A 12,556-nucleotide genomic window follows, 5' to 3' on the forward strand; every position below is an offset into this window, starting at 1 on the left:
AAGCCAAGAGGGGACATGCTTCCAACCGAGTAATGCGAGGAACACAGAGGTAGGCACCTGGTCCAGAGAGAGAGACAAAACCAAGACCAGACTGCCGGCCTTCCGGCGATGTGAGGCTGGAACATGCTTGCAGTTTCCAAATGGTACTACCGCCCTGCTCCACCTCTTATGGCTGTATGACCTTGGAAAGTCACCTGACCTTACTAAGCCTCAGTTTCTTCACCTGCAAAATGGAAATAATAAGAGTAAGTGTACCCTAAAATTGAAATAACCCTATACCACCTTAAGTTTGTGGTAAACATATGAAGGAAGCTATTTTATTATTAGCACCCGATAGTGTATGTACAAGTGAAAAGCGCTGAATGAATATAGTTTCTTTAAGGAATGAAAAAACATTTAAATGAGAAACTAACTCTCTCTACTTGATCTTGGAATCATTCTGGAGTGTAATTCCCCATGAGAAGCCTCACAACCGACCTTAACAATTAACTGTGAAGTTAGCTACAGCCACTGCCCCAGGCCAGCCTCCCACTCATCTTTCTATGGTCCTGCCATGACTGCCTGGCTGGGACAATGTACTGCATCAAGATCAGCCCCTTCTGATGGCTGAGGCTTTTTCAGTCTCTAAGGCATCTTATCATTGTCTTAATTAAACTTCCTAACAACCCCATGAGGGAGGCTGACATCCGCTTTCATCCCACTTCACAGATGAAGATTGAGGTCTACAGAGTTCAATGGCTTGCCTAAGCAGACCTGGCTGAGAAGGCGTGTGGCAGAAGGGGAACTCCTACCTCCTGGACAAGCACACTCCTAGGATAGGAGGAATGACTCCTGCTACTCCAGCTGCCATGTCTGCCAACTAATCACTGATCAAGATGTGAAAATGAGGGCACCGGCAGCAGTCTCCACTGCAAACATCAGGACCTTAGTTATATCACAGATTACTGGCCTCTCTCTCCCCCTTTATGGAGCAGCAACTAATCTTAAACCAAAGACTGCCCTGAGGGACCAGCCACAGCTACCCAGGACCCCCCACTGTTGCAGCCCCAGCTTCCTGGAGCCACCAGCACCAGCAGCAGACGGACTTCGGTCCTGTGCTCAGTGCTGCCTGTGTGCCAACCTCAGGCCCCTGCACCGTGGGCCCAGCAGTGCCCACTTGATGGGGTAGTTGTGAGGATTCCCTAGAAGGGTGTGTGTGGAAGCACCTTGTCCATGCTCTGGCCCGTATAATAAAAGTTAGTTGTTGTTTCTGTTAATTGCATATTGTATTTGAACACTCCCTGGACAGGTAGTGAGAAAAATTCGGTTTGAGTCACTGCCTTTGTCATTGCAACCTTGTGTGAGTTACTTAATCTCTGAGTCTCAGTGTCTCCATCGGTACAAAGAACTTCATAATTCCTTCTTCACAGAGAATGATGGGAGTTAGATGATGAAATGCATGGAGCATTTTCTGAGTTGCGAGGGGCTACAGAAGGTTTATGGGGAAATGTTGGTGAGGCTCTGGGAAGGCCACACAGGAGGCTAGGTTAGAATCTGTGCAGCCGTGTGGCTCAGGAGAGACTGGAAGAAGAAATGAGGGAGGCTTAGAGAGAGAGGGGACAGAGGGGACAGAGACAGCTCCTCCCGTGCTTGCTGAGTACCTGCCGGGTCCAGACACTGTCTTGGTGCTGAGGGTGCAGTAGTGAACAAAAGGAACAAAGCCTCTGTCCTGGTGGTGCTGATGTTCTGAGCCTGGGGAGCAGAGCAGGTGACTGCTGACAGTGCTGACAAAAGTGCAAATAGGGGGCAGTGCCTGTGGCTCAAAGGAGTAGGGTGCCAGCCCCATATACCAGAGGTGGCGGGTTCAAATCCAGCCCTGGCCAAAAACTGCAAAAAAATAAATTTTTTTTAAAGTGCAAATAGGAATGAATATAAAGAGGGGGCAAGCAGAAAGAGGGACAGAGAGAAAGAAGACTCCAAGCTTGAGTGAATAAATTGGGCTGGCGGAGGAGGCAGGTGCTGGACAGCCCCCACCCCATCCTAGGACAGGGAGAAACCAAGAGAGTGCAGGGAGGGAAAAGAACTGAGCCAGGAGTGAGAGGTGAGGGAGACAGGAGAGTGGCTGGTGACAGGAAGGGTAGGCTGCTGGGGAAGGTGTCCTGAGAATTGATTCTCAGTTGAGGCTGGAGCTTCGTGCAGACTCCAGGACAGAGACTCTTCTTTTAGAACGCTGTCTCCCACACTGGCAAGCAGACAACTCCCCAACCCCAGGTGGTTCTCCTCCTCCCGCCTCCTCTCCCACAAGCTGGCCAATTCCTGGGGACCTGGAGTGATCCCCAGCCTGGTGGAGGGTACATACACCTAGAGCGCTGTGGGTGAGGATGGTACATACACAGCATGGGGAGGAGAGAATCCGGAGCCAAACCACCTCCAACCACGCCTGCCCATTCTGTCTGTGCTCTTGTAGCCTGACCTCCACTGCCCTCACTCCAACTCCTGTAGAGGATACTGAGCTCCTGGGAAACCCAGAGGGAGGGCAGGAGAGACGACAGTGTGACCAAAGGAAGAGACTGTCATCACTTGAGATAAAAGCATCAAATGCCACTGCAGGTGGGATTGTTGGCTCCAAGGTTATTTTCTCCCTTTTCATTTATCCATGTCTGCTATTTATTCAGAAAATGTTTAAAGTCTGTGGTTCTCTGTGACACAATGTACTAAGTGATGCGTGTAAGGGAGGAGAGCGATGCATCCCCCACTTCTAAGGAGCGTGTCTTTCTGAGAAAGAAAGATAAGTGAAGCGTAGACAATGCCACCTGACTCTGTGCTTCTGTGGATAGCAGAATATTTACCCCGCCTGCCCTGATGCAGCCTTCTGGGACCTCATCCTTTCTTGTGGCCACAGGTGCCATTCCCATTAGTGCTGCCTCACCTCCTTCCCCTTTCAGCTTCCAGGACAATTCTAGAACCAGCTGTCCTATCTGGCCAGAGTGAGACCCTGAGACTCCACCCTTAAGCACCTGGACTTTGATCTTTTGCAAAGGATGGGGACAGCATGAGAGCATCTGCAGGGGGCCCTAAAGGGACAGGGGGATGGTTGGAAAATGGGAATGGACAAAACTCCCTTCAGTTTATACCCAGAAAGAAAGACATGGAGAAAAAGCAAATTCAGTAACTGCTTGTGTTTTATTGGCGATCAGCACAGGGCAGCAGGGGAGGCAGTGAAAGTGAGGAGAAGGCTGGAAAAACGCTGCCTGGACCTTGACTGGGCTCCAGCCAGAAGTGGCAGGGGCAGGATTCCCTCTGACTTCCAGCTTCTGGCTTCCCTCTGCAGTTCTCTACCCCCACTGCAACCCAGGACTGGGAGGACGGAGGAAACCAGCTGGGATGTCCCAAAAAGAGCCAGGAGGGCGCAGCACTCTCGGAGGAAGCTGACTACTGATGCCTGGGAGCGGATGAACATTCCCCCAGGTAGCACCCGGGTAGCGATTAATATTCCCCCAGCTGGTGCCTGGGAATCTGTTGTTGATACCCCACATTCCTGTAGGGTGTGGCATGGGCCTTGTTCCCCACCCAGTCCCAGGACCTCCACCTCCCCAGGACACACTGGGACTCAGGGTCCCCCAGGGGTGACCAGACAGAACCCTGTGGATGAGAGACCAGGGTGGGCGTCGGGCAAGGATTTCTCCCTGAGCACCCAGCATGCTGGAGCGGGGCGGCCGTCTGGACTCCAAGTCCTGGTGGAGGAGAGCAGCCTCCAGTGAGGGGCCTGCCAAGCGCACAGGGAACTCTTCGGGCATGGAGCCTCTGCCCAGAAAGGGGACAGCAGCACTGGAGAGGTAGGATGGTCCTTCCAGCAGCGCTTCTCCCAGACCGTCATCAGCCTCAGCTGCCATCACCTGCAAGGGACCCTCAGAGGGCCAAGAATCCACAGCGGGAAGCCCCCCAGGTGGAGGCCACCTCTGGGCCCCAGAGCCCCCTGCAGGTTGGGAGCCACCTAATAGAGGAGCATCGAGCTTCCGAGGAGCCCTTGCTAAATCATTAGACCTTGGGTCTGGTGCGTACTGAGGATGTTCAGAGCTGGCCAAGGGAGGTTGTCCAATCAGAGGCAAGTTGGTCCCTAAGTTCTGGGGAACTTTTTCTTCTGCTACACTGATGCTCCGAGCAAAGAGGCCTGAGGGAAGGAGAAAATATATTCTATAAAATTTGGATTCAGTCAAAAACCACACTCAGGATACAGAAGGCTACATTGTGGCCCCAAGGCTGCAGGTTCCCCACCCGGGGATGTTTGGTCCCCACACTTTCCCTTCCCAGATTCTCTGATTCCCTGGCTCCCCTGAGAGACCCCAGTGTGTACCCTCCTGCTCTTAATTCTAGTTCCTCAGAGGATCCAAGTCTCCTCCTGCCCAAGGTCAGGTACAGCATCCATACCTGAGAGATGAAGACAGACCAGGATCAGGCCCCAGGGAGCCCAGCTCCCTGCCACACGGCCCTGCATCCTGCTCAGCCCCAGCATCTCCCTTGGCCCCAGGATGCTGGCCCTTTATCCTGATAGTGGGGTGGGGGACAGCAGAAACAGGCCGGGCCAGTGGTTGTGGAGACAATAAATCTGCACATTCCACCCTCGTTCCTGATACGGTCTTTGGCAACAGGTGCCACCTGAATGTCCTAGAGGAAGCTGGGTGTATCCCCGCCCTGGCTCCTTTCCTGCTCGACCCACATGTCCTGGTTCACAGCTTATCCCTGGCTGCCAGCCCTGCCCTTCTCTGGGTCTCTTCACCTTGGGGCTGCAATCGCTGCGTGGCCTCTCTCAGCAATAGAAACACTGGGTTCTATTCTGTCTTTGGGATCCGGATCATTTTCTCCCAGCATCCCTTTCTTGTACATCTCTATATGGCTTTCATCTGTACCTCAACCTGCAGGAGTTCTGGGGTGCAGAAGTGACCTCCATCTGAGGAGCTGCTCCTATGCGAGACCTAGGTCTAGAGGGAGACATGTTTCCTATCCTCATGAGATGATGGCTTATTAATGTCCTATTGCTGTAGTGACTGATTCCCACAAACTCAATGGCTTACAACAATATAAATTTATTATTTTACAGTTTTAGAGATCAGAAGTCCACAATGGGTCTCACTGGGTTGAAATCAAGGTCTCAGCAGGGCTGCTTCTTTCTGAGGCCCCAGGGAGAATCTCTTCCCTGACCTTTTCCAGCGTCTAGAGCATCAGTTCTCAATCTGTGGGTCGTGACCCACAGGAACTGTATTAAAGGGCTGCGGCATTAGGAAGGTTGAGAACCACTGGTCTAGAGGCTGCCCCTGTTCCTTGGCTCATGATTCCTTTCCTCCATCCTCGAAGCAAAAAGGAGCAGGTTCTATCACTCTGACTTCCTTTTCTGCCTCCCACATCCTCATTTAAGGCCCCCATAATTACCCAGGACCCACCCAGATAATCTGGGATAATCTCCCTATTTTAATGTCAGACATCTCATGTCCTTAATCCCATCTACAACCTTAATTTCCCTTTGCTGCATAACCTAACATACTCACAGGTTCCAGGGATTATGACGTGGTCATCTTTGGTGGTGTTGGGGTGGGGACACCATTCTGCCTACCACAGATGGTCAGGTGGTCTAACGAGGGAAAGAGGCTGCTTACAAATAACAGCAGAGGAGAGAATTTAAGTGGGGTTGTCAAAGCCCATGATTTGATCATCGCTGAAGCTTAGTGATGGGAGAATGGAGATTTATTAACTTGTCTATCTTGTCTATTTTTAAATATGTTTGACATATTTATTTATTTATTTTTGCAATTTTTGGCTGGGGCTGGGTTTGAACCCGCTACCTCTGGTATATGGGGCCGGCACCCTACTCCTTTGAGCCACAGGTGCCACCATGTTGGACATTTTTATTAAGACAGTCTCCTCTGTCACCTGTGTAGAGGGTCCTGGCATCATCATAGCTCACATCAACCTGAAAATCTTGGGCTTAAGCAATCCTCATCCCTCAGCCTCCTGAGTGGCTGGGACTACAGGTGCCTGTCAAGACACCCAGCTAGTTTTTCTATTTTTAGTAGAGATGGGGTCTTGTTCTTGGACAGACTGGTCTGGAACTCAAGCAATCCACCCGGCTCAGCCTTCCAGAGTGCTAGGATTACAGGTGTGAGCACCGCGCCCCACCTTGTTTGGCAATTTTTTTCTTTTGAAAATATTTAATTAATGATCTCTTTTTCTTTTTTCAGATGGATGTGAGGATACAATTAAGTTACAATGTTTGCTTTTGTTAGGTAGAGTCCCTGTTGTAATTGTGTCCCACACCCAGGAGGTATGCCATATACCCTTACATTGTGCCCATTAAATGGGAGCACACCAATCCCCCTCTGTCCTCCCTTCTCCCTCTCCCTCCCCCCCATCTTGGATTGAATTGAGTTTTTCTATTGTGCGGGCATGTGTTAGATCATCTACTGGCTTCATTCTTAGTATGAGTACATCGGATACTTGCTTTTCCATTCTTGTGCTATTTCACTAAGAAGAATGTGTTTCAACTTCATCCAGTTGACCTTTTCTTAATAAAAGTTTTTTGATGCCTTTGTTCTTTCCATTTGTTCTGGGAGGCCCCCAGAGTAGGCTTCCTTGGCTGCCTGAAGTCTAAACATGAGCCATGAGCTGACATTAGCTGACTGTGCTGCTCTGTCTCCACTCCCAGCCCCTGCTGGCTCCTGCTAGAATAGGAAGAGCTCTCTGCAGTACTGGCCAATGAATGGAGCCTAGTGATCTTTTGGTGTGACCCACTGGTTTTAGAAAAGCTTTTAATTTAGAGAACACCAGAGACTAAAGGAAACCCCACACCAGAGGTCTGACCCCTTCCTGAAATTCCCATCTGTGTAGCCTTTGTGGGCCTCAATTCCTGCCACTGGCTGCAGTCCAGGAGTCAGATGCTGAGCCAAAGGTGACTCAACTGTGGTGACAGAAACAGGACTGTTTTGGAGCCATGTTGTGTTTTCAATCAACCCTACAGGCTGGGTTAGCTGTGCCAGGTCATTTCCGGTCAATGTTAATACATTTCTGCTGGCTCTGGACTTCTCCTAGCTCTAAACTCAGGGCCAGCTGACACCATCCCAACAAGAGAGAATGGGTTAGGTGTGGAGTGGAGCGGTGTCCTCTGCTGCCAAGAGTAGCCTCTGAGAGGTAGCTTGTGCTCAGAGGTGGGGGCCTTTTCCACAGGGACAGCCTTGTGCCCTCCTTGGGATATGAGAATGTCCCCAGCCTCAGTCTCTCCCCCTGTCTCCGGGATGTACATCCCATGGCCCTCACCACACAGTCTCCTTTCTCTCTTCTCCCACAGAGGCCACCTCCTCTTTTCCATGGAGTACCCCACCCTCTCACCCCTCACCCAAGAGCCATGTCACCCACAGCTCTCACTCTGAAGCCCCAGCAGAGGCAAGAGTGTGCAGGTGGAAAAGATAGTGTGGCTATGTTCTGCCACAAGCCATGAGTCACCGCGCTTGGCTGTGCACCCTGCCCCACTCCCAGCTCTCTGTTCTCTGCTGTCTCCACCCCCAGCTCCCAGAACAACACCCACATGGACTTCCACTCAGTTGACAGGAATCTGGTCAGGGTTGTTGTGCCCAGCCTTCCCAATGTTCCAGGTGTCCCAGAAACCCAGGAAGTTGAGGCTCCAGATTCCCAGAGAGAAGGTGAGGCACTAATGGGAGAGAACAAGGAGGTTGGGTGGGAGGGGGTGGAAATAGTGAAGGCTCCATACAAGGTGACAGGAGGACCTGGGGTGGAGGAGGAGTGGGGAGACAGTGGATTTCCTGGAGCAATAGAGGGAAGGGTCTGGGAGACCAAGTGTCCTCTGCTTTCAGTTCAACAAATATTTGTTTCCTCCTTTGTGGGAAGATAAGGTATAAAGAAACATGGACCAACTCATGAATAAAAATGAGGGAAACAGGAACCTCCAAAGGCTTAGGAGGAACATCACCAGGCTCTAAGAGGAGACACAAGACTCCAACAGGGCAAAATATCTGCGCCTAGTCCACACAGTTTATTGAGCAGTCTGCCCAGGAACCAGAGAGAGCAGGTGCCTGCTCCCGCCTCTGAGGGTGCCCTTCTCTCTAAGCAGCTGAGAGAGAGGAAGTGGAGCCAGGAAGGGGGCTGAGGTGAAGGCCTTGAGAGACATAGGGTGTTTGGAAACAGTGATCTCGGAGGGTGTGGTGAGCTCTTGGAATGGAGGGCAGAGGTGGAATCGGGAGTGAGAGCCCAGTGGCATTTTGGGTTGGGTGACCAGATGGCAAAGAGAAATTGATAAAAAGTGGTCAATGGTTTTAGATAATGGTTTGACTTTGCTTTATTTGGCAAAGGAGGAGTAGAAGAGATAACTTTTCCAGGCATCAGAGGTGCTCTAGGAGCATTTAAAGGGGTTTTCCAGTCAAGAACCTGAGCAGGTGGGGTTAGTCACGGACCATCTCGAAGAAATAACAGAGGACATGTGAAGGGGTACTGCAGTAAAGTGGGAGAGAATGAGGACAGGGGTCTTGAGTCTCCCCTTTTGGGGAAATGAAAAAAGAGGTGACAAGGGAGAGTTTGCAACACTGAGTGTGGAGGAGGCAGAGCAGCCGTCCTGGGAGGAGGGAGACCACTCCTGGGCCCCTGGACTTCTCCCCTCTGGGAAGGGGGGTGGTGTGCACATGTGTGCCTGTGCAGGCACCTATGGGAAAGCTGACTCATGGACTGTCAAGTACCTCTCCCTGCGGCAAGAAAACTTCAGGGTCAACTAGCTGAGGCCCCAGAGGCTTCACCTGGGCCAGGACATCCCGGATGGAACGGCAGGGGAGCCTTCCAGAGATGCTGGAACCACAGGGCTTGGCACCAGCAGAGGGATCAGGGTGGGGGGATCCATCAGACCCCCCACTCAATGTTGAGGAGGAGACAGAAAGGCAAGGGTGACCAGGAAGGCTGGACTTGCTGCCACAGGGCTGAAGGATGATTTTGCCACCTGACTGGGAACTGGAGCTGCTGCTGAAAGACCCAGTGCCTGGAGGCGAGCAAGGCCCCTGGGAAGCATCGCCACAGGGATGGTAGGATGAACTGGAGCTGCTGGAAACGCTAGCACTGCTGGGGATTCTGGAATTGGAGGATCCACAGGGCCCCTTAGAGCCTGTGGAGCCACCACAGAGCTGGACCCCGCCAGTGCCCACTGGCTGGAACACAATAGCAGAGGAAGCTCCCGATGGGTAGATGCCGGAGCTAGGAACGATGGGATTGCTGGAGAAGTATTTGCCCTCAGAGACAGGGGGTCCAGCTGCAAAGGAGGGGACACCTGGGGAGCCTTTAACGGGGTTGTCTTTGGTAAAGTAGCCCACAGGGTAAATTTTCCCCTTGCTGTAGGTCATGCCCGGAACCAGATAACTGTCAGAGGAGCCACCCACCACCTCATAGCCACCGTAGGATTTGTCTACAGAGGTGATAGGGGGGCAGGGCTTCCCTGGAAGGCCACCATTGCTGCAGGGGGCACCTGGAACCACTCCGGGGCCACTGGAGCCATGCTGCTCCACCACCACCACCACAGGCCTCTGACCCCCTGACACCGAGTGGGAGCTGGAGATGTAAGGGCCAGAATGTGAGACGATGGGCCCTCCACTGCAGGGAGAGTCGGGGATGTCCGAGCTGCAGGGATGCTGGTTGGAGCTGATGCTTTGCCTACTGCCGCTGGACATACTGGAGCTTAGGGAGACAGAAGAGCTTCCTCCAGACTGGGAAGAACCAGGGTTGGTTGGTAGAGCAGAGCCATGCCCTACTTGGTAGTTGATGACTTCTGACTGAGAGCTGCTGCTTCCCGAATGGGAGGTGCCAGACGCACCCTGTAGACTAGAGCCAGATCCGGAGGAGTAGCTGATCTGAGAGTATCCTGTTCCTGGCTTAACTAATGAAGATCCTGAAGAACTGCTCTGGCCAACACCGGACCCGCCTGACCCACCACTGGAGGTGCCAGAACCACTAGAGCCACTGCTGGAGATGCTGGAACTGGAGACACTGGAACTGGAAACAGAGCTGCTGGAACTGCTGGAGCCACTGGAGCTACTGAAGCCACTGGAGCCGCCCTTCCCAGAGAGACAGGGGTCGTTAAGGGAGGTGATACGTGTGGGATCCTTACAGGGATCAAAGGTCGCGATGCTCTTAGCCAAGGTCCCTGGGGAGCAAAGTAATGGTTAGTAAGGGCCAGAGAGGTTTTCTTCCTTGCCTTTCAGCCCAGTCTCAGCCATCCACCACTCTGATTGCTCCTAAGAGGAGCCCAGGGAGAGTTTAGAAGGGAGAAAGGAGGGAGAATAGAGACGGCAGAATAAAGGGAGTTTCATTGCTGTGGGGAAAGGGGAACAAACACCTACCAGAAAAACAGAAAATGAGGCTTCCAAGTAGGAGACCTCTAAGAAGTACACTGGAGACAAGCAGGAATGGGAAGTGGCAGGAGCAAGTAGGTCTAAAGGAAGGGACCTAAAGTGACAGAGTGGGGAAACTGAGGCTCTGAGAAGTGAGGGAGACATTCCTGGGCCAAGCTGTGAAACCAAAGGGAAGGAGAAAACAAAAGGCAAAACATTGGAGGGACGAGAAGGGAAGGAGAAATACGGCAGGGCTGACATACAGGAAAGGGTACTTGAGGACTGAGACCCCGTCACCAGATCCCCATGAGAGTCCAGGCTTGGGTAAAGGATGGAAACTGTTTCTTGTCTGTCTCAGCCATGGCAGTACAGCTGGGTGGGGGACAGGATGTGGGGTCATGATCTGTTGCTAAGAACCTGACAGTACCAGTGTGACAGGACACCCCACCCTGAGCCACCCTGCCCTTGCTGGTCCAGCCCAGAGCACCAGGATAAAACCCCACAAGCCTCCAAGGCTCCTGAGCAATATCAGTTTCCATCTCTCCCCACCCAGCCATAGAACACGTGCAGCTGCCCCAACCCAGGTCTGTATCTGACTTCTGCTGCCTTTGCTCCCCTGGAGGATTTGGGCTTTTCTTACCAATGCTTTGCTCTTAACCCCCAGCCCAATTTACTCCACCCTTCCTCCACAACTCTCTCTCCCCTGAGTTCTTTTTGCCCACTCCAAACTCTCCAGGTCCCAAGTGGTGTGGACGGAGCCACAGTCAGTGAACCTCTCTGAGGTTTGGTTCATACAGAGAAGTGGGGTCTGCCTGCTTTCTCACAGTGTTACCATGAAGACTAAGCGACAGCATCTATGTGGAAGATGCTGTAAAACACATGAAGCATTCGACATTATGGTTTATTACAGCCACTCATCCGTGAGCCCTTCACCAACAACCAGACCTCTGTAATCTATGGCATCCCCGTCCTCTCCTCAAAAAGAAATTCTTGGGGGCCTGGGCATGGTGGCTCATGCCTGTAATCCTAGCACTCTGGGAGGCTGAGGCGGGTGGATTGCTTGAGCTCACTAGTTTGAGACCAGTCTGAGCAAGAACGAGACCCCATCTCTAAAACTAGCCCAGCATTATGGCTGGCACCTATAGTCCCAGCTACTTGGGAGGCTGAGGCAACAGAATTGCTTGAGCCCAGGAGATGAGGTTGCTGTGAGCTGTGACACCACAGCACTCTACCGAGGGTGACATAGTGAGACTCTGTCTCAAAAAAAACAAAAAACAAAAAAAGGAAGAAAGGAAGGAAGGAAGGAAGGAAGGAAGGGGAGGGGAAGAAAGAGAGAAAGAAAGAAACAAACAAACAAACTCTGTGCTTCTCCACACCGGACCCCACCTCTGCCCACCCCCTGCATGAGTTCTGCATGAGTTCACCATGTGTTCCTCCCTCCTCTGTTCCCCCAGACACCACCCACCCACCAGACCAAGGCAAGGTCACAGAAATTCCTCAAGGGCTGTAAATGCACAGTGGTTGAGAGCACAGGTCCAGGAATCACCCCGCCTGGGGTTTGAATCCCGGCTTTACTGCTTCCTAATGCGTAATCTCGAGCCAGTTAGTTTTCTGACCTCTTCAAGACTCCATGTCCTCACTTGTAGAGTAGGAATAACAAATCTTTTGCCATACAATTCTTATAAGATCAAAAATGCTAATGTATGATTGAAAGTGCTTAGAGCAGTGCCTGGTACATAAAAGGGGACCTAAATATGGTAGCAATTATTGTTATTAAATGCCCAGTCTTCTTTTTCTAGTGCTCCCATGACAATCATAACCACCACCAGCACCACCATTTATATAACCCTCCAGAATCTCCAAAGCACCTGTCACATACATTATTTAATTCGAGACACATGGAGAGATGAGAGCCAGGTGTTATTATTAACCCCATTTTAGAATTTCAGAAACTGAGGCTTCGGAAGGTTTAAGTGACTTGCCTAAGGTGACAGGGCAGTGAGGAGCAGCTCCCACACTCAAACCTCAGCTCCCTGAGCCCCTACCCCTCCCACTTGCCAAGTCCTCTCCTGGATTCTCCCTCCCCCACCTCCCTCCTGCTCCCAGGGCCCCAGCCTCCTACCTGGCAGGAGGAGACCAGCCAGCAGCAGCACCTTCATCCCGAGCCCGCCCACACGCCCCGTTTGGGGTGCCCAAGAGGAGCCCAT

The 12,556-nt window shown here is 52.0% G+C and overlaps 2 protein-coding genes across 2 annotated transcripts; both read right to left on the reverse strand.

Annotated features, from left to right (window-relative positions):
- Positions 1–3,314: 3,314 nt before the first annotated feature.
- CUNH6orf15 (chromosome unknown C6orf15 homolog) lies at positions 3,315–4,593 on the reverse strand. The gene is made up of 2 exons (XM_003788990.2): positions 4,408–4,593; positions 3,315–4,150 (listed from the first exon to the last, which is right to left on the reverse strand). The coding sequence occupies exons 1-2, from the start codon at positions 4,490–4,492 to the stop codon at positions 3,315–3,317; spliced, it is 921 nt and encodes a 306-aa protein (XP_003789038.2). The 5' UTR covers positions 4,493–4,593.
- A 4,103-nt stretch (positions 4,594–8,696) lies between these two features.
- Positions 8,697–12,556, reverse strand: CDSN (corneodesmosin). Its single transcript, XM_003788991.1, has 3 exons — positions 12,472–12,556; positions 9,932–10,162; positions 8,697–9,895 (listed from the first exon to the last, which is right to left on the reverse strand). The coding sequence occupies exons 1-3, from the start codon at positions 12,554–12,556 to the stop codon at positions 8,697–8,699; spliced, it is 1,515 nt and encodes a 504-aa protein (XP_003789039.1).

Source organism: Otolemur garnettii, unplaced genomic scaffold, assembly GCF_000181295.1.
Source record: "Otolemur garnettii isolate 467f Iridium unplaced genomic scaffold, OtoGar3 scaffold00031, whole genome shotgun sequence".
Lineage (NCBI taxonomy): Eukaryota > Metazoa > Chordata > Mammalia > Primates > Galagidae > Otolemur > Otolemur garnettii.